This window comes from Perca fluviatilis, chromosome 16, assembly GCF_010015445.1.
Source record: "Perca fluviatilis chromosome 16, GENO_Pfluv_1.0, whole genome shotgun sequence".
Lineage (NCBI taxonomy): Eukaryota > Metazoa > Chordata > Actinopteri > Perciformes > Percidae > Perca > Perca fluviatilis.
In genome coordinates, this window is record NC_053127.1 from 3,420,087 (window position 1) to 3,441,039 (window position 20,953).

Below are 20,953 nucleotides of genomic sequence, written 5' to 3' on the forward strand. Positions count from 1 at the left end.
GCTAGCGAGCTAAATACAAGAAACATCAAGCTAGCTGAACACAGGTTAAAAGCTAGCTAGCTAAATACAAGACACATCAAGCTAGCTGAACACACAGTTTAAAAGCTAGCTAGCTAAATACAAGACGAATCAATCTAGCTACAGTGCCTTGCGAAAGCATTCGGCCCCCTTGAACTTTTCGACCTTTTGCCACATTTCAGGCTTCAAACATAAAGATATAAAACTGTAATTTTTTGTGAAGAATCAACAACAAGTGGGACACAATCATGAAGTGGAACGAAATTTATTGGATATTTCAAACTTTTTTAACAAATAAAAAACTGAAAAATTGGGCGTGCAAAATTATTCAGCCCCCTTAAGTTAATACTTTGTAGCGCCACCTTTTGCTGCGATTACAGCTGTAAGTGGCTTGGGGTATGTCTCTATCAGTTTTGCACATCGAGAGACTGACATTTTTGCCCATTCCTCCTTGCAAAACAGCTCAAGCTCAGTGAGGTTGGATGGAGAGCGTTTGTGAACAGCAGTTTTCAGTTCTTTCCACAGATTATCGATTGGATTCAGGTCTGGACTTTGACTTGGCCATTCTAACACCTGGATATGTTTATTTGTGAACCATTCCATTGTAGATTTTGCTTTATGTTTTGGATCATTGTCTTGTTGGAAGACAAATCTCCGTCCCAGTCTCAGGTCTTTTGCAGACTCCATCAGGTTTTCTTCCAGAATGGTCCTGTATTTGGCTCCATCCATCTTCCCATCAATTTTAACCATCTTCCCTGTCCCTGCTGAAGAAAAGCAGGCCCAAACCATGATGCTGCCACCACCATGTTTGACAGTGGGGATGGTGTGTTCAGGGTGATGAGCTGTGTTGCTTTTACGCCAAACATAACGTTTTGCATTGTTGCCAAAAAGTTCGATTTTGGTTTCATCTGACCACCGCACCTTCTTCCACATGTTTGGTGTGTCTCCCAGGTGGCTTGTGGCAAACTTTAAACGAAATTTTTATGGATATCTTTAAGAAATGGCTTTCTTCTTGCCACTCTTCCATAAAGGCCAGATTTGTGCAGTATACGACTGATTGTTGTCCTATGGACAGAGTCTCCCACCTCAGCTGTAGATCTCTGCAGTTCATCCAGAGTGATCATGGGCCTCTTGGCTGCTTCTCTGATCAGTCTTCTCATTGTATGAGCTGAAAGTTTAGAGGGACGGGCCGGGTCTCTCGTAGATTGTGTAGTGGTCTGATACTCCCTTCCATATCAATATTATCGCTTTGCACAGTGCTCCTTGGGATGTTTAAAGCTTGGGAAATATTTTTGTATCAAAATCCGGCTTTAAACTTCTCCACAACAGTATCTCGGACCTGCCTGGTGTGTTCCTTGTTCTTCATGATGCTTTCTGCACTTTAAACGGACCTCTGAGACTATCACAGAGCAGGTGCATTTATACGGAGACTTGATTACACACAGCTGGATTCTATTTATCATCATTAGTCATTTAGGTCAACATTGGATCATTCAGAGATCCTCACTGAACTTCTGGGAGAGTTTGCTGCACTGAAAGTAAAGGGGCTGAATAATTTTGCACGTCCAATTTTTCAGTTTTTATTTGTTAAAAAAGTTTGAAATATCCAATAAATTTCGTTCCACTTCATGATTGTGTCCCACTTGTTGTTGATTCTTCACAAAAAATTACAGTTTTATATCTTTATGTTTGAAGCCTGAAATGTGGCAAAAGGTCGAAAAGTTCAAGGGGGCCGAATACTTTCGCAAGGCACTGTAAATACCCAGTTAGGATGTGCCATTTCTGAAGGACCGTGAGGGTTGGTAGGGGGAGAGGAGACCAGCTGAGGTGGATCTGAAGGACCGTGAGGGTTGGTAGGGGGAGAGGAGACCAGCTGAGGTGGATCTGAGGGACCGTGAGGGTTGGTAGGTGGAGAGGAGGTCAGTGAGGTCAACACTGGCAATTAGGAACAAAACACAATATTCAGTGGACCCCAAACAACTATATCTTATTATAGTTATATATTTACAACTGAAATTAAACAACAATTTGGTGCCAAGCTAGCTGAGTACACAGATTAAAGGCTAGATAGCTAAATACAAGAAACATCAAGCTAGCTAAATACACAAATTAAAAGCTAGGTAGCTAAATACAAGAAACATCAAGCAAGCTGAACACAGGTTAAAAGCTAGCGAGCTAAATACAAGAAACATCAAGCTAGCTGAAAACACAGGTTAAAAGCTAGCGAGCAAAATACAAGAAACATCAAGCTAGCTGAAAACAGGTTAAAAGCTAGCTAGCTAAATACAAGAAACATCAAGCTAGCTGAATACAGGTTAAAAGCTAGCGAGCTAAATACAAGAAACATCAAGCTAGCTGAAAACAGGTTAAAAGCTAGCGAGCTAAATACAAGAAACATCAAGCTAGCTGAACACAGGTTAAAAGCTAGCGAGCTAAATACAAGAAACATCAAGCTAGCTGAACACACAGTTTAAAAGCTAGCTAGCTAAACACAAGACGCATCAATCTAGCTAAATACCCAGTTAGGATGTGCCATTTCTGTGTCTGTAGATATTGAGGAGGAGAGGGGGGGGCAAAATAGGGGGCTTTGACTAACTGTCACTTTGCACCAAACACGGGAGCTTCCTACCGGAGGAAAAAGCCAACAATGTTTCCGCCCGGTCTCGAACCGGGGACCTTGTGCGGGTAGTTAACGTGATAACCACTACACTACGGAAACCCTGTGAGAGCCAACGTGATGCGTTCAGGAACATATAGGAAACTGGCCAAACATTTTCACTGGCCACCAAACCACAAAATGAAAATATAAAACTCATGGGGTGATAACCTCAGCAGCATCTCTTAAGAATCTAGATGGAATATTGTCAAAGCCAGTTTTATATAAGCAAATATAAAGATGTTGAGATCAAAAATAACTCACTCACTATTTTAACGCATTTTTAAGACAGAAATGTTTAAATATATACATATTGAGCACTTTATGTACATATTAATTGGTTGTGGTGGTTACACCTGCACTTTACACTTTAAGGCCTGATGACATATACAGGCAAATATCACTTATAGTCCTAGCATCCCCTGCTGGCAACAGGAATTCAGCTTTATATAAAACACACAAACCACCGGGTAATCCCGCCGGCGGAGAGGTGCGGGAGGGCGTACATGGCTGCTCACAGCTTTCAGGGCTGTTGTACATTCTTTTCTTGTTGTTAATAAATTTGCGTAAATAACTTTTAAACAAGCTAAATACACAGGTCAAAAGCTAGGTAGTTTAACACACAGTTAACAGCTTAGCTAGCTAAATACACAGGTTAAAAGCTAGCTATGGAAAAACACCTCTAAAGTGACATGTAAATGACTTGGACCGGACACACACACAGTATGTAAACCTCTTTTGTGTTGTTTCAGACCTCAGATGGTTCTCAGCACGGAGGAGACGTTGGGCACACGGAGCAGTTGGGCTGATGCAACCAGCCACGCCAACTCTGGCAATTAGGAACAAAACACAATATTCAGTGGACCCCAAACAACTATATCTTATTATAGTTATATATTTACAACTGAAATTAAACAACAATTTGGTGCCAAGCTAGCTAAATACACAGGTTAAAGGCTAGATAGCTAAATACAAGAAACATCAAGCTAGCTAAATACACAAATTAAAAGCTAGCTAGATAAATACAAGAAACATCAAGCTAGCTGAACACACAGGTTAAAAGCTAGCAGAGCTAAATACAAGAAACATCAAGCTAGCTGAAAACACAGGTTAAAAGCTAGCTAGCTAAATACAAGAAACATCAAGCTAGCTGAATACAGGTTAAAAGCTAGCTAGCTAAATACAAGACACATCAAGCTAGCTGAACACACAGGTTAAAAGCAGCTAGCTAAATACGAAACATCAAGCTAGCTGAATACACAAATTAAAAGTTCGCAAGCTAAATACAAGAAACATCAAGCTAGCTGAACACAGGTTAAAAAGCTAGCTAGCTAAATACAAGAAACATCAAGCTAGCTGAACACAGGTTAAAAGCTAGCGCAAATACAAGAAACATCAAGCTAGCTGAAAACACAGGTATAGCGAGCTAAATACAAGAAACATCAAGCTAGCTGAACACACAGGTTAAAAGCTAGCGAGCTAAATACAAGAAACATCAAGCTAGCTGAACACAGGTTAAAAGCTAGCGAACTAAATACAAAGAAACATCACGCTAGCTGAACACAGGTTAAAAGCTAGCGAAGCTAAATACAAGAAACATCAAGCTAGCTGAACACAGGGTTAAAAGCTAGAGCAAATACAAGAAACATCAAGCTAGCTGAACACACAGTTTAAAAAGCTAGCTAGCTAAACACAAGACGCATCAATCTAGCTAAATACCCAGTTAGGATGTGCCATTTCTGTGTCTGTAGATATTGAGGAGGAGAGAGGGGGGTCAAGAATAGGGGGCTTTGACTAACTGTCACTTTGCACCAAACACGGGAGCTTCCTACCGTAGGGGAAAACAACAATACTTTTCCGCCCGGTCTCGAACCGGGGACCTTTCGCGTATTAGGCTAACGTGATAACCACTACACTACGGAAACCCTGTGAGAGCCGACGTGATGCCTTCAGGAACATATAGGAAACTGGCCAAACATTTTCACTGGCCACCAAACCACAAAATGAAAATATAAAACTCATGGGGTGATAACCTCAGCAGCATCTCTTAAGAATCTAGATGGAATATTGTCAAAGCCAGTTTTATATAAGCAAATATAAAGATGTTGAGATCAAAAATAACTCACTCACTATTTTAACGCATTTTTAAGACAGAAATGTTTAAATATATACATATTGAGCACTTTATGTACATATTAATTGGTTGTGGTGGTTAACCTGCACTTTACACTTTAAGGCCTGATGACATATACAGGCAAATATCACTTATAGTCCTAGCATCCCCTGCTGGCAACAGGAATTCAGCTTTATATAAAACACACAAACCACCGGTAATCCCGAAGCGCGGAGAGGTGCGAGGGCCTGTACATGGCTGCTCACAGCTTTCAGGGCTGTTGTACATTTTCTTTTCTTGTTGTTAATAAATTGCGTAAATAACTTTTTAAACAAGCTAAATACACAGGTCAAAAGCTAGGTAGTTTAACACACAGGTTAACAGCTAGCTAGCTAAATACACAGGTTAACAGCTAGCTAGCTAAATACACAGGTTAAAAGCTAGCTATGGAAAAACACCTCTAAAGTGACATGTAAATGACTTGGACCGGACACACACACAGTATGTAAACCTCATTTGTGTTGTTTCAGACCTCAGATGGTTCTCAGCACGGAGGAGACGTTAGGGGAAGGGAGCAGTTGGGCTGATGCAACCAGCCACGTGCCAACTCTGGGAATTAGGAACAAAACACAATATTCAGTGGACCCCAAACAACTATATCTTATTATAGTTAGTTATATATACAACTGAAATTAAACAACAATTTGGTGCCAAGCGCTAGCTAAATACACAGGTTAAAGGCTAGATAGCTAAATACAAGAAACATCAAGCTAGCTAAATACACAATAAAAAGCTAGCTAGATAAATACAAGAAACATCAAGCTAGCTGAACACACAGGTTAAGAAGCCAGCGCAGCCAAATACAAGAAACATCAAGCTAGCTGAAAACACAGGTTAAAAGCTAGCTAGCTAAATACAAGAAACATCAAGCTAGCTGAATACAGGTTAAAAGCTAGCTAGCTAAATACAAGACACATCAAGCTAGCTGAACACACAGGTTAAAAGCTAGCTAAGCTAAATACAAGAAACATCAAGCTAGCTGAATACACAAATTAAAAGTTAGCAAGCTAAATACAAGAAACACACGCTAGCTGAACACAGGTTAAAAGCTGCTAGCTAAATACAAGAAACATCAAGCTAGCTGAAAACAGATAAATATCTAGCGCTAAATTAAGAAACACAAGCTAGCTGAACACAGGTTAAAAAGCTAGCGAGCTAAATACAAGAAAACATCAAGCTAGCTGAACACAGGTTAAAAAGCTAGCGAGCTAAATACAAGAAACATCAAGCTAGCTGAACACAGGTTAAAAAGCAGCTTGCGCAAGCTAAAAACAAAAACATCAAGCTAGCTGAACACAGGTTAAAAGCTAGCGAGCTAAATACAAGAAACATCAAGCTAGCTGAACACACAGTGTAAAAGCTAGCTAGCTAAACACAAGACGCATCAATCTAGCTAAATACCCAGTTAGGATGTGCCATTTCTGTGTCTGTAGATATTGAGGAGGAGAGAGGGGGTCAAGAATAGGGGGCTTTGACTAACTGTCACTTTGCACCAAACACGGAGCTTCCTACCGAGGGAAAAGCCAACACCTGTTACCGCCCGTCGACCGGGGCCCCTTACGTGTTAGGCGAACGCGGATAACCACTACACTACGGAAACCCTGTGAGAGCCGACGTGATGCGTTCAGGAACATATAGGAAACTGGCCAAACATTTTCACTGGCCACCAAACCACAAAATGAAAATATAAAACTCATGGGGTGATAACCTCAGCAGCATCTCTTAAGAATCTAGATGGAATATTGTCAAAGCCAGTTTTATATAAGCAAATATAAAGATGTTGAGATCAAAAATAACTCACTCACTATTTTAACGATTTTTAAGACAGAAATGTTTAAATATATACATATTGAGCACTTTATGTACATATTAATTGGTTGTGGTGGTTAACCTGCACTTTACACTTTAAGGCCTGATGACATATACAGGCAAATATCACTTATAGTCCTAGCATCCCCTGCTGGCAACAGGAATTCAGCTTTATATAAAACACACAAACCAACCGGTAATCCCGGCCGGGAGAGGTGCGAGGGCCTGTACATGGCTGCTCACAGCTTTCAGGGCTGTTGTACATTTTCTTTCTTGTTGTTAATAAATTGCGTAAATAACTTTTTAAACAAGCTAAATACACAGGTCAAAAGCTAGGTAGTTTAACACACAGGTTAACAGCTAGCTAGCTAAATACACAGGTTAACAGCTAGCTAGCTAAATACACAGGTTAAAAAGCTAGCTATGGAAAAACACCTCTAAAGTGACATGTAAATGACTTGGACCGGACCACACACAGTATGTAAACCTCATTTGTGTTGTTTCAGACCTCAGATGGTTCTCAGCACGGAGGAGACGTTGGGCACACGGAGCAGTTGGGCTGATGCAACCAGCCACGTCAACTCTGGCAATTAGGAACAAAACACAATATTCAGTGGACCCCAAACAACTATATCTTATTATAGTTATATATTTACAACTGAAATTAAACAACAATTTGGTGCCAAGCTAGCTAAATAAGGTTAAAGGCAGATAGCTAAATACAAAAACATCAAGCAGCTAAATACACAAATTAAAAGCTAGCTAGATAAATACAAGAAACATCAAGCTAGCTGAACACACAGGTTAAAAGCTAGCGACAACAAGAAACATAAAGCTAGCTGAAAACACAGGAAAAGCTAGCAGCAAAACAAGAAACATCAAGCTAGCTGAATACAGGTAAAGCTAGCAGCTAAATACAAGACACATCAAGCTAGCTGAATACAGGTTAAAAGCAGCTAGCTAAATACAAGACACATCAACAGCTGAACACACAAATTAAAAGCTAGCTAGCTAAATACAAGACACATCAAGCTAGCTGAACACACAGGTTAAAAGCTAGCTAGCAAATACAAGACACACAGCTAGCGAACACACAAATAAAGCTAGCTAGCAAATACAAGACACATCAAGCTAGCTGAACACACAGGTTAAAGGCTAGATAGCTAAATACAAGAAACATCAAGCTAGCTAAATACACAAATTAAAAGCTAGCTAGATAAATACAAGAAACATCAAGCTAGCTGAACACAGGTTAAAAGCTAGCGAGCTAAATACAAGAAACATCAAGCTAGCTGAAAACACAGGTTAAAAGCTAGCTAGCTAAATACAAGAAACATCAAGCTAGCTGAATACAGGTTAAAAGCTAGCTAGCTAAATACAAGACACATCAAGCTAGCTGAATACAGGTTAAAAGCTAGCTAGCTAAATACAAGACACATCAAGCTAGCTGAACACACAAATTAAAAGCTAGCTAGCTAAATACAAGACACATCAAGCTAGCTGAACACACAGGTTAAAAGCTAGCTAGCTAAATACAAGAAACATCAAGCTAGCTGAACACAGGTTAAAAGCTAGCTAGCTAAATACAAGAAACATCAAGCTAGCTGAACACAGGTTAAAAGCTAGCTAGCTAAATACAAGAAACATCAAGCTAGCTGAACACAGGTTAAAAGCTAGCGAGCTAAATACAAGAAACATCAAGCTAGCTGAAAACACAGGTTAAAAGCTAGCGAGCTAAATACAAGAAACATCAAGCTAGCTGAACACACAGGTTAAAAGCTAGCGAGCTAAATACAAGAAACATCAAGCTAGCTGAACACAGGTTAAAAGCTAGCGAGCTAAATACAAGAAACATCAAGCTAGCTGAACACAGGTTAAAAGCTAGCGAGCTAAATACAAGAAACATCAAGCTAGCTGAACACAGGTTAAAAGCTAGCGAGCTAAATACAAGAAACATCAAGCTAGCTGAACACACAGTTTAAAAGCACTAGCTAACCACACACGCCAATCTAGCTAAACTAGGAACGTTAAAATATTCAGTGGACTCTAAACAACTATATCTTACTATAGTATATATACAACTGAATAGGGGTTAGACTAACTCACTTTGCACCAAACAACTAGCTAAAAACACATGTTTGCGCCCGGTAGCTAAAACGCGAACCACACCTTCAAGGCTGTTAGGCTGAACGTGATAACCACTACACTACGGAAACCCTGTGAGAGCCAACGTGATGCGTTCAGGAACATATAGGAAACTGGCCAAACATTTTCACTGGCCACCAAACCACAAAATGAAAATATAAAACTCATGGGGTGATAACCTCAGCAGCATCTCTTAAGAATCTAGATGGAATATTGTCAAAGCCAGTTTTATATAAGCAAATATAAAGATGTTGAGATCAAAAATAACTCACTCACTATTTTAACGCATTTTTAAGACAGAAATGTTTAAATATATACATATTGAGCACTTTATGTACATATTAATTGGTTGTGGTGGTTAACCTGCACTTTACACTTTAAGGCCTGATGACATATAAAGGCAAATATCACTATAGTCCTAGCATCCCCTGCTGGCAACAGAATTCAGCTTTATATAAAACAACAAACCACCGGTAATCCCGGGAGGTGCGGGGGGTATGTCACAGCTTTCAGGGCGTTGTACATTTTCTTTTTTGTTGTTAATAAATTGTAAATAACTTTTAAACAAGCTAAATACACAGGTCAAAAGCTAGGTAGTTTAACACACAGGTTAACAGCTAGCTAGGGAGACGAGCTCGCTAGCCTAAAAACACAGGAAAAGCTAGCTATGGAAAACACCTCTAAAGTAACATGTAAACGGACCACACACACACAGTATGTAAACCCATTGTGTTTAACATGGTTCTCGCAAGAGGGGGGCCGCCCACACGACCCAAAACAAAAAAAGCGCGCAAACACGGTAAAAGTAAGTAGCCAATAAGACATCAGCTAGCTGAACACACAAGGTTAAAAAGCTAGCTAGCTAAATACAAGACACATCAAGCTAGCTGAATAACAGGTTAAAAGCTAGCTAAGCAAGGCTAAATACAAGAAACATCAAGCTAGCTGAATACACAAGTTAAAAGCTAGCATAGCTAAATACAAGAAACATCAAGCTAGCTGAACACAGGTTAAAAGCTAGCGAGCTAAATACAAGAAACATCAAGCTAGCTGAACACAGGTTAAAAGCTAGCGAGCTAAATACAAGAAACATCAAGCTAGCTGAACACAGGTTAAAAGCTAGCGAGCTAAATACAAGAAACATCAAGCTAGCTGAACACACAGTTTAAAAGCTAGCTAGCTAAACACAAGACGCATCAATCTAGCTAAATACCCAGTTAGGATGTGCCATTTCTGTGTCTGTAGATATTGAGGAGGAGAGAGGGGGTCAAGAATAGGGGGGGGCTTTGACTAACTGTCACTTTGCACCAAACACGGGAGCTTCCTGCCGTAGGGAAAAGCCAACAATGTTTCCACCCGAACCGGGGGCCTTTCGCGTGTTAGGCGAACGTGATAACCACTACACTACGGAAACCCTGTGAGAGCCAACGTGATGCGTTCAGGAACATATAGGAAACTGGCCAAACATTTTCACTGGCCACCAAACCACAAAATGAAAATATAAAACTCATGGGGTGATAACCTCAGCAGCATCTCTTAAGAATCTAGATGGAATATTGTCAAAGCCAGTTTTATATAAGCAAATATAAAGATGTTGAGATCAAAAATAACTCACTCACTATTTTAACGCATTTTTAAGACAGAAATGTTTAAATATATACATATTGAGCACTTTATGTACATATTAATTGGTTGTGGTGGTTAACCTGCACTTTACACTTTAAGGCCTGATGACATATAAAGGCAAATATCACTTATAGTCCTAGCATCCCCTGCTGGCAACAGGAATTCAGCTTTATATAAAACACACAAACCACCGGTAATCCCGAAGCGCGGAGAGGTGCGAGGGCCTGTACATGGCTGCTCACAGCTTTCAGGGCTGTTGTACATTTTCTTTTCTTGTTGTTAATAAATTGCGTAAATAACTTTTTAAACAAGCTAAATACACAGGTCAAAAGCTAGGTAGTTTAACACACAGGTTAACAGCTAGCTAGCTAAATACACAGGTTAACAGCTAGCTAGCTAAATACACAGGTTAAAAGCTAGCTATGGAAAAACACCTCTAAAGTGACATGTAAATGACTTGGACCGGACACACACACAGTATGTAAACCTCATTTGTGTTGTTTCAGACCTCAGATGGTTCTCAGCACGGAGGAGACGTTGGGCACACGGAGCAGTTGGGCTGATGCAACCAGCCACGTCAACTCTGGCAATTAGGAACAAAACACAATATTCAGTGGACCCCAAACAACTATATCTTATTATAGTTATATATTTACAACTGAAATTAAACAACAATTTGGTGCCAAGCTAGCTAAATACACAGGTTAAAGGCTAGATAGCTAAATACAAGAAACATCAAGCTAGCTAAATACACAAATTAAAAGCTAGCTAGATAAATACAAGAAACATCAAGCTAGCTGAACACACAGGTTAAAAGCTAGCGAGCTAAATACAAGAAACATCAAGCTAGCTGAAAACACAGGTTAAAAGCTAGCTAGCTAAATACAAGAAACATCAAGCTAGCTGAATACAGGTTAAAAGCTAGCTAGCTAAATACAAGACACATCAAGCTAGCTGAACACACAGGTTAAAAGCTAGCTAGCTAAATACAAGAAACATCAAGCTAGCTGAATACACAAATTAAAAGTTAGCAAGCTAAATACAAGAAACATCAAGCTAGCTGAACACAGGTTAAAAGCTAGCTAGCTAAATACAAGAAACATCAAGCTAGCTGAACACACAAATTAAAAGCTAGCGAGCTAAATACAAGACACATCAAGCTAGCTGAACACACAGGTTAAAGGCTAGATAGCTAAATACAAGAAACATCAAGCTAGCTAAATACACAAATTAAAAGCTAGCTAGATAAATACAAGAAACATCAAGCTAGCTGAACACACAGGTTAAAAGCTAGCGAGCTAAATACAAGAAACATAAAGCTAGCTGAAAACACAGGTTAAAAGCTAGCTAGCTAAATACAAGAAACATCAAGCTAGCTGAATACAGGTTAAAAGCTAGCTAGCTAAATACAAGACACATCAAGCTAGCTGAATACAGGTTAAAAGCTAGCTAGCTAAATACAAGACACATCAAGCTAGCTGAACACACAAATTAAAAGCTAGCTAGCTAAATACAAGACACATCAAGCTAGCTGAACACACAGGTTAAAAGCTAGCTAGCTAAATACAAGAAACATCAAGCTAGCTGAACACAGGTTAAAAGCTAGCGAGCTAAATACAAGAAACATCAAGCTAGCTGAAAACACAGGTTAAAAGCTAGCTAGCTAAATACAAGAAACATCAAGCTAGCTGAACACAGGTTAAAAGCTAGCGAGCTAAATACAAGAAACATCAAGCTAGCTGAAAACACAGGTTAAAAGCTAGCGAAGTTAAATATAAGAAACATCAAGCTAGCTGAACACACAGTTTAAAAGCTAGCTAGCTAAACACAAGACGCATCAATCTAGCTAAATACCCAGTTAGGATGTGCCATTTCTGTGTCTGTAGATATTGAGGAGGAGAGAGGGGGGGGGTCAAGAATAGGGGGGGGCTTTGACTAACTGTCACTTTGCACCAAACACGGGAGCTTCCTACCGTAGGGAAAAGCCAACAATGTTTCCGCCCGGTCTCGAACCGGGGACCTTTCGCGTGTTAGGCGAACGTGATAACCACTACACTACGGAAACCCTGTGAGAGCCGACGTGATGCGTTCAGGAACATATAGGAAACTGGCCAAACATTTTCACTGGCCACCAAACCACAAAATGAAAATATAAAACTCATGGGGTGATAACCTCAGCAGCATCTCTTAAGAATCTAGATGGAATATTGTCAAAGCCAGTTTTATATAAGCAAATATAAAGATGTTGAGATCAAAAATAACTCACTCACTATTTTAACGCATTTTTAAGACAGAAATGTTTAAATATATACATATTGAGCACTTTATGTACATATTAATTGGTTGTGGTGGTTAACCTGCACTTTACACTTTAAGGCCTGATGACATATACAGGCAAATATCACTTATAGTCCTAGCATCCCCTGCTGGCAACAGGAATTCAGCTTTATATAAAACACACAAACCACCGGTAATCCCGAAGCGCGGAGAGGTGCGAGGGCCTGTACATGGCTGCTCACAGCTTTCAGGGCTGTTGTACATTTTCTTTTCTTGTTGTTAATAAATTGCGTAAATAACTTTTTAAACAAGCTAAATACACAGGTCAAAAGCTAGGTAGTTTAACACACAGGTTAACAGCTAGCTAGCTAAATACACAGGTTAACAGCTAGCTAGCTAAATACACAGGTTAAAACTAGGCTATGGAAAAACACCTCTAAAGTGACATGTAAATGACTTGGACCGGACACACACACAGTATGTAAACCTCATTTGTGTTGTTTCAGACCTCAGATGGTTCTCAAGCACGGAGGAGACGTTGGGCACCGCGAGCAGTTGGGCTGATGCAACCAGCCACGTCAACTCTGGCAATTAGGAACAAAACACAATATTCAGTGGACCCCAAACAACTATATCTTATTATAGTTATATATTTACAACTGAAATTAAACAACAATTTGGTGCCAAGCTAGCTAAATACACAGGTTAAAGGCTAGATAGCTAAATACAAGAAACATCAAGCTAGCTAAATACACAAATTAAAAGCTAGCTAGATAAATACAAGAAACATCAAGCTAGCTGAACACACAGGTTAAAAGCTAGCGAGCTAAATACAAGAAACATCAAGCTAGCTGAAAACACAGGTTAAAAGCTAGCTAGCTAAATACAAGAAACATCAAGCTAGCTGAATACAGGTTAAAAGCTAGCTAGCTAAATACAAGACACATCAAGCTAGCTGAATACAGGTTAAAAGCTAGCTAGCTAAATACAAGACACATCAAGCTAGCTGAACACACAAATTAAAAGCTAGCTAGCTAAATACAAGACACATCAAGCTAGCTGAACACACAGGTTAAAAGCTAGCTAGCTAAATACAAGACACATCAAGCTAGCTGAACACACAAATTAAAAGCTAGCTAGCTAAATACAAGACACATCAAGCTAGCTGAACACACAGGTTAAAGGCTAGATAGCTAAATACAAGAAACATCAAGCTAGCTAAATACACAAATTAAAAGCTAGCTAGATAAATACAAGAAACATCAAGCTAGCTGAACACAGGTTAAAAGCTAGCGAGCTAAATACAAGAAACATCAAGCTAGCTGAAAACACAGGTTAAAAGCTAGCTAGCTAAATACAAGAAACATCAAGCTAGCTGAATACAGGTTAAAAGCTAGCTAGCTAAATACAAGACACATCAAGCTAGCTGAATACAGGTTAAAAGCTAGCTAGCTAAATACAAGACACATCAAGCTAGCTGAACACACAAATTAAAAGCTAGCTAGCTAAATACAAGACACATCAAGCTAGCTGAACACACAGGTTAAAAGCTAGCTAGCTAAATACAAGAAACATCAAGCTAGCTGAATACACAAATTAAAAGTTAGCAAGCTAAATACAAGAAACATCAAGCTAGCTGAACACAGGTTAAAAGCTAGCTAGCTAAATACAAGAAACATCAAGCTAGCTGAACACAGGTTAAAAGCTAGCGAGCTAAATACAAGAAACATCAAGCTAGCTGAAAACACAGGTTAAAAGCTAGCGAGCTAAACTAAAGAAACATCAAGCTAGCTGAACACACAGGTTAAAAGCTAGCGTAGCAAGTTCTAAGAAACATCAAGCTAGCTGAACACAGGTTAAAAGCTAGCGAGCTAAATACAAAGAAACATCAAGCTAGCTGAACACAGGTTAAAAGCTAGCGAGCTAAATACAAGAAACATCAAGCTAGCTGAACACAGGTTAAAAGCTAGCGAGCTAAATACAAGAAACATCAAGCTAGCTGAACACACAGTTTAAAAGCTAGCTAGCTAAACACAAGACGCATCAATCTAGCTAAATACCCAGTTAGGATGTGCCATTTCTGTGTCTGTAGATATTGAGGAGGAGAGAGGGGGGGGGTCAAGAATAGGGGGGGGCTTTGACTAACTGTCACTTTGCACCAAACACGGGAGCTTCCTACCGTAGGGAAAAGCCAACAATGTTTCCGCCCGGAGCCGTGAATAGTAGGGCTTAATTCTCTTAACTTTTACCATTCATTCTCTATGGTAAGTCTTAAACTACGGCTGTCATATATTTGTGGCCACAAGCTGGATTTTGGGGGCGCTGTTTCCCCCTGTGGATAGAGTTAAGGAGAGCCTCTTTTTTTTCCTTGTTTCCTCACGGTGACAGACGTCGCATCACAGACAGAGATAAAGTGCACAGAGTTTTTGTCGATATACGGTGTTTTTTCAACTGTTCTGTCGTCTTACAAGCTGTCAACTTATCAAACGTAAGTATTAAATTAACGTGTCTCCGTTGTATATATGGGCAAACTGTTGTTATACACTGTTAGTTGTTTTAGGATTGATTGACAGGTTCAAACTGTTGTTTACTTAGCTAAGGTAACGTTAACGTTAGCTAACAATAACGTTAGTACATTCATGTTTTTCATGTAACGTTATGTACATGTCAGCGTTTACAGTAACGTTGGCTTGCAATGATGTTACGTTGCACATCTCTCTTACAGACATTGCTATTGTGCTTTCTTTGACTCTTTCATAGTGTTTATTTATTTACAAACCATTAAACACAGGCACTGTAAATATGTTGCTGCTACATACGTGTTTCAGAATATTTTCAATGGCTAAATACTACAGTATGTCTAAAATGGGGTTAAATTGATAATAGGTTGAACACAGACACTTTGTTCTATCTATCTATCTAGTTATCTCTCTGTCTGTCTAGCTGTTACCTAGTCATTAAAAAGGCTGATTAATGTTAACATGAATAACTGTTTATAGTATGACTGTCTTTTTAATTATTACTATATAATATGGATAATATTTAGCTACAGTCGTGTTTCAGGCAATTCTTGTGTATATTTTCAATAAAATAATACAGTTTATGTCTAAGATGGGGTTTATTTGCTATGGCAAACAGCATATAGAATTATTGTTAATAGATTAATATGTGAATAATACATTTTGATCGATCCGATCGATCTATCTATCTATCTATCTATCTATCTATCTATCTATCTATCTGTGCTGTTACTTAGTCATTACAAATGCTGATTGATGTTAAAATAAATAACTGTTTATGTAACAGTATGACTATATTTTGATTATTAATATATAATATACATTGTGTTTTGCTGTGCACAGGAGATAATGAAGAAGACAACCAACTTCTTTCCCGGAAAGACTATGGTGTCTTTCAGGAAGGGTCCATCAGGCCATCTGCGGCAGGATCCCTCTGACGAGGCCATGCGGATCAAAAAGAACCCTTCTCTTCAGGACAAGTCTCCCCCTCAGAGACATGACCTGGTGAAGACCAATGCTGTCACTGCAGTCTTTGAGCGGGGAGGGGATGTGTCCGACCGACTGGAGGTGATGGGGGAGTATGTGCTGCAGTTTGGCAAGTACAAGGGTAAATTGTTTAGGTGGCTCCTGGAAAACGATGTTGGCTACACCATCTACCTGATGAAAAAGGTAGAGGAGGAGGAGAGAGATGGGACCTTCAACCCTCAGGGACACAACAAGGACAGCCTGCTGTCATTTCTGGAATATGCCAGGAGCTTCCAGGAAATTAGGGACCTCAGGGAGTATCTAGCTTCCAGGCTGCCTGCGCCACCAGTGGCATCAGAGGGTGACAATACTGTCGGCTTTGGAGCCAGGGCAAAGGACACCTGGAGGCAGATCTGGGAGAGCAGGGCAGATGGATATGCTGCCTTCATCGTAGGAGTAAAGTGCATCAAAAACAGCAAGATGTACAACCTGCAGCAGTACATCCTCAAGCAGCAGAGGGCTGAGTCTGGGGAGTCCTGCCCACCACCTGCAGGAGTCTCCACTACATCAGCTGCCCCTACACCGCCTACATCTAGCACTCTAGGTCAGTACACAAAAATATGCAAATACAGATTTTTAGTATTTTATGAACCTGACACACAATAAATGTTATTGTTTAATCTTCTAGCGATGGAGGAAGATGAGGAGTTGGAGAGGGGGATGCTGAATCTGTCTCCCTGTAAATTTGCCACTGAACTAAGTAGGTGGAGATAGTTTAATTAACAGAGTGTTTTTTAAACTCTTACTGTTTACGATAATACTGTAGTCTAATCTAGTAGTCACCTGTGCTTTCAGGACCAGCAGCAGTCTCCAGAGCCCCGGCTGTGTCTCCACCAACAGGTTTTTCTCCATCAGTGTAGAGGGAGGATTCTGTTCTCAGCAGAATCCTCCTGCTATTACTGTTCTCCTTCAACTAGTTTGTTATTTTGGCCGTGTTCAGGCCTGTTCTGATGCTTGTGTTCTCTTACTCTCCCACTAACCTAAGGAATTAACAGGTCAGCGATGATGGTAAGTGTTTTCTTTTTTTTTGCATGCTTTTTCTCAGGCTGTCATTCAAGGATTTGGCAATTTTTTTGCCATGCCACATCTTTGAATGACAGGCAGTGTGTTTTTTTTTTTTTTTTTTTTTTTTTTTTTTTTTTTTTTTTTTTTTTTTTTTTTTTTTTTTTTTCATTACAAATAAATAGCAATTCAGAATTTAAGTTTTTTTTAGTTTTCAGTCTGTACTCACAGTTTCTTAGAGAGACAACAGGTAAAGACACATTGTGAAGCATAAACAGACTTGACTGTGGGAGGAAAATGACACTGAATTGTTTTTACAGCACACAGGACGGAGCCAACAGCTACTGTTTCCAGACCTGCCGAGCCTGATGACTCCTCTGGGATTGTTGCTTCTGTGAAAGGTTATTATATTAGTTCACTTCTCACTTCAAACTGTACTGAATGTTGTGTGACGGTATCATGTTATGTGACCAAATTGTTCCCACAGCCACGACGAAGGCCCCGCTGCCGGTCCCTCCTCAGCTGCTCGCCCTCGCCCCACAGCTTGGGGTAGAAGAACAGGCGCCTAATGTGTTGAGACAAAGTATGTTGTCCTCCTATACTACCAGTGTACCTCACATCAGTTTCATTCTGAAAATCAAATTAATATTTCACTGTCTTTTATATATATTACTCATGATATATGTCATCTCCCACTCTACTTTGTTAGAGCCTGGGATAACATCAGCTCCATTTCTTCCTGAAGGTAAATGCTTTATTTTCTTGAATGCTGTGAGAAATAATATCTTATTTTAATGAGTATGTCTCACTTGCCTTTCCTGTTTTTATCTCACCATCCTAGAGTTACCATCAGTGGAAGCACAGAGAGACACTGTCCCTGATGAAGGTATACATTTCAGTAACACTGTTATAACCGTAGCAGTCTTAATATAGAGCTCTCTTTCTTTTCTCTGACTGTGTATATGTTATACTCTTTTACAGCTCTGCCAAGTCCAGCACCGTCTGTCCCTTTAGATGTCCCACACCAGCCTGCAGCCTCTGTCCCTGGCTATGCTCAGGATGTAGCGCAGTGGAACTGCTCCCACCAGCAGAAAATTTGGATGAAGACTGAGCTGGAGGCGTTGGGGCTGTGGCCGGGGTCACGTCCTGTTCGTCATCCTATGAACATGCTGTCCTTGTGGCGTAATCCACCTCAGCCTGAGCTCATAGACTCAATCTCTGAGCTGCCATCACCTAAATACTGTCAGCTTCATCCTTTTTTCATTTGGAAGCCGGAGCACACAATCATGGAGAGGGTAAGGAACAATTACATCTTGCCCTGCCTTCATGATTGTCCCAACCCTCAGGTAGCTTCTTCTGGCGTTGGAAGGCCAAGAGTTATCATTGGCACCAGCGGCCAGTACTATATTTTAGCCTCACGGCTCACCTGCAAGGCCTGTAGGAAGTACTGGCATGCTGACAAGCCCCAGTGGCTGGAGAAACTACCAGAGCGCTTCAGCAACATTGTTCCGGCTTTCCTAACTCACAAAAGGCCATCTGCAAGTCAGTAATGGATGAGATGACGCAGCGGCAGATCACCGGAGGACATGGCTAAGCAGCTGACGGAGAGGCGCTCCACCTTAAATATGAGAGAGCCCACCTGGCCTACCTGCTCAGTGTGCAGAACGTCAGGGATGCTGAGGCAGGAGTTCCGGCCAGAGAACCATCACTGGGCTTCTCAGACAGACGACCTCCGGCTCCATTCGGTGGATACTCAGATGCTGACGGCTGGTGTGGAGTGTCTATTTCTTCTCACTACCTGGTCGACTGCCTGGTCCGTGAGTTTCAACGGCAGGAGCAGCTCCTCACTCTGTTGCTACAGGGGACCTTTGGACAAGTACTCAGTTCAGATACACACCGCAAAGTGGCTAGGAAGGTGGTGCTGTCATCCGGCACAATGTCTTCCTATGCCATAATGAATGAGAACTGGATGATCTTGAGCTGGGTGATGCTGCAGTCGCGGTGCGATCGGTCCCTCTATCCTCTGTATGAGGGGCTGTCTCGGCGCTACACTGCAGCTGGAGTGAGGAAGGCAAGCTACCAGTGGGTTGACAGGTATAAATATAAGTTTAAATTAAATGTATATACTTGTTTTTATGTTGTTTTGTTTGTTGTTGTCTTCATGTCCATTTTGTATTACTTAATTTGCAGTTTATTGTGTAATCTGACTCTCCTTGTTAATAGTCCATATAAATAAAAAAAAACACAAATTATATAGTAAACTTACAGTATATCCTTTTAAACTGTAAATATAATAAGACTCACTGTGTACAAAACATATTGTAGTGGCTCTAAGGAAATTCATTTTCAATGTTTTAGGGACTGCTGTGCTGCCTTCAAGGTCCTGGACCCTGGTCATCAGGAGCACCTGCTGTGGGACTGCTGGAGGACATCAGAGGCCACCGTGGCGAAGGCGACCTCTGGCAACCTGGCCAACAACAGTGCCTCGAGGAGCAAGTTTAACAAAGACATTGTCATCAAGTTAGACTTGTTTCACTGCATGAGGCGCTTTACCAGGGAGTGTGTGTCTGAACATCACCCTCTGTTCAGCTCCTTCTGCCAGTTCCTCTCTGCAGCTTTTGTTGTGGTGGACCAGAGGGATCTACAAAGGCTCACAGAGGCATACACCTTCTGTGGAATCTCTCCTGCAAATCCGACAAAGCAGCACATAAGAGAGCACTGCAGGACAAAGGTGCCACCGCCCAAGGGAGCTGCTGCAGAGGGTTGAAGATGTGTTGCACCACTTCTACCTGGCAAAGGACGCCAATGATGTCCCCTGTTTAAGGCGTCCATGCTGAAGTTGTGGAGGATCCAACGCCGTCATCCACATCCTGAGAGGCTGCCTGAGCGACCCTGACGTCGGGGAGGGAATTCTCTACAGGTATGGTGGCACCTTGCAGCTCAACTACAACAAGGGTGCAGGAGCCGCTGTACCTGTTTGGATTCCAGTGAGAGGCACCTCTCAGCAGGAGGGCTTCCACTTTCACCAAGCCCAGTGGGTGACAGGCAACCGGGTGTCCTGTGAACTTTTCCAGGCCCAGGCAATGACTGGAGTGGTGCGGTGGAACTTCCAGAGGCTGGTGGACCTGAAACAGCCTGGTGTGGAGCTGCCAGCTGTGTTCGACCCCCTGTTAATTTCAGGACAGAACACAGCCTCTGTCAAGGTGACAGGCCAAGCAAAATATCCCAGGCTGCAAAATACAAACTGGGACACAGGGGAGAGATTTGGACTGCAGTTTGTGGAGCCAGGTTGTCGTCCTGTTGTGTTGAACTGGGACAAGCACAAGGTACAGCCCAACATCCCAGCTGCTGTAGCCATGGAGACAGAGGATCACTGCCCTGCTGCTGTGGTGGACACAGACTCTCAGGTAATCCAGACTTAACACTCACTGTTATCACTGACCGTCCGACAGACTGACTGACTAAATCACTATATTTTATGTTATATTTCAGGAGACCAGTGATGAGCCAGTTGGGGCGGTGCCCATCCTATCTTTCCAGCAGGGCACTGAAACCATTTCCCAATCCGCCCCAGCAGTCCCAGCAGTCCCAGCCACCCTTGATACCAGCTGCGGCCAGAGCCAAATCCGAGACTCAGTCTTTGATGGATACAGGTATACATACCTCACAGTATAAAGCAGGCCTGATAATATTTAATAAGGA

General features: G+C 41.1%; 1 protein-coding gene and 2 non-coding genes across 3 annotated transcripts; 1 reads left to right on the forward strand and 2 right to left on the reverse strand.

Moving 5' to 3' along the window:
• Positions 1-4,526: 4,526 nt before the first annotated feature.
• Positions 4,527-4,599, reverse strand: trnai-aau. The gene has a single exon. It is a non-coding gene; the product is annotated as a tRNA-Ile (tRNA).
• A 7,820-nt stretch (positions 4,600-12,419) lies between these two features.
• trnav-aac lies at positions 12,420-12,492 on the reverse strand. The gene has a single exon. It is a non-coding gene; the product is annotated as a tRNA-Val (tRNA).
• Positions 12,493-15,101: 2,609 nt separating this feature from the next.
• LOC120544260 lies at positions 15,102-20,673 on the forward strand. Its single transcript, XM_039777897.1, has 12 exons — positions 15,102-15,192; positions 16,067-16,793; positions 16,878-16,949; positions 17,045-17,089; positions 17,572-17,652; positions 17,739-17,834; positions 17,961-17,996; positions 18,093-18,137; positions 18,233-18,793; positions 18,850-19,345; positions 19,610-20,013; positions 20,099-20,673. The coding sequence occupies exons 2-12, from the start codon at positions 16,073-16,075 to the stop codon at positions 20,671-20,673; spliced, it is 3,132 nt and encodes a 1,043-aa protein (XP_039633831.1). The 5' UTR covers positions 15,102-15,192; positions 16,067-16,072.
• Positions 20,674-20,953: the final 280 nt, after the last annotated feature.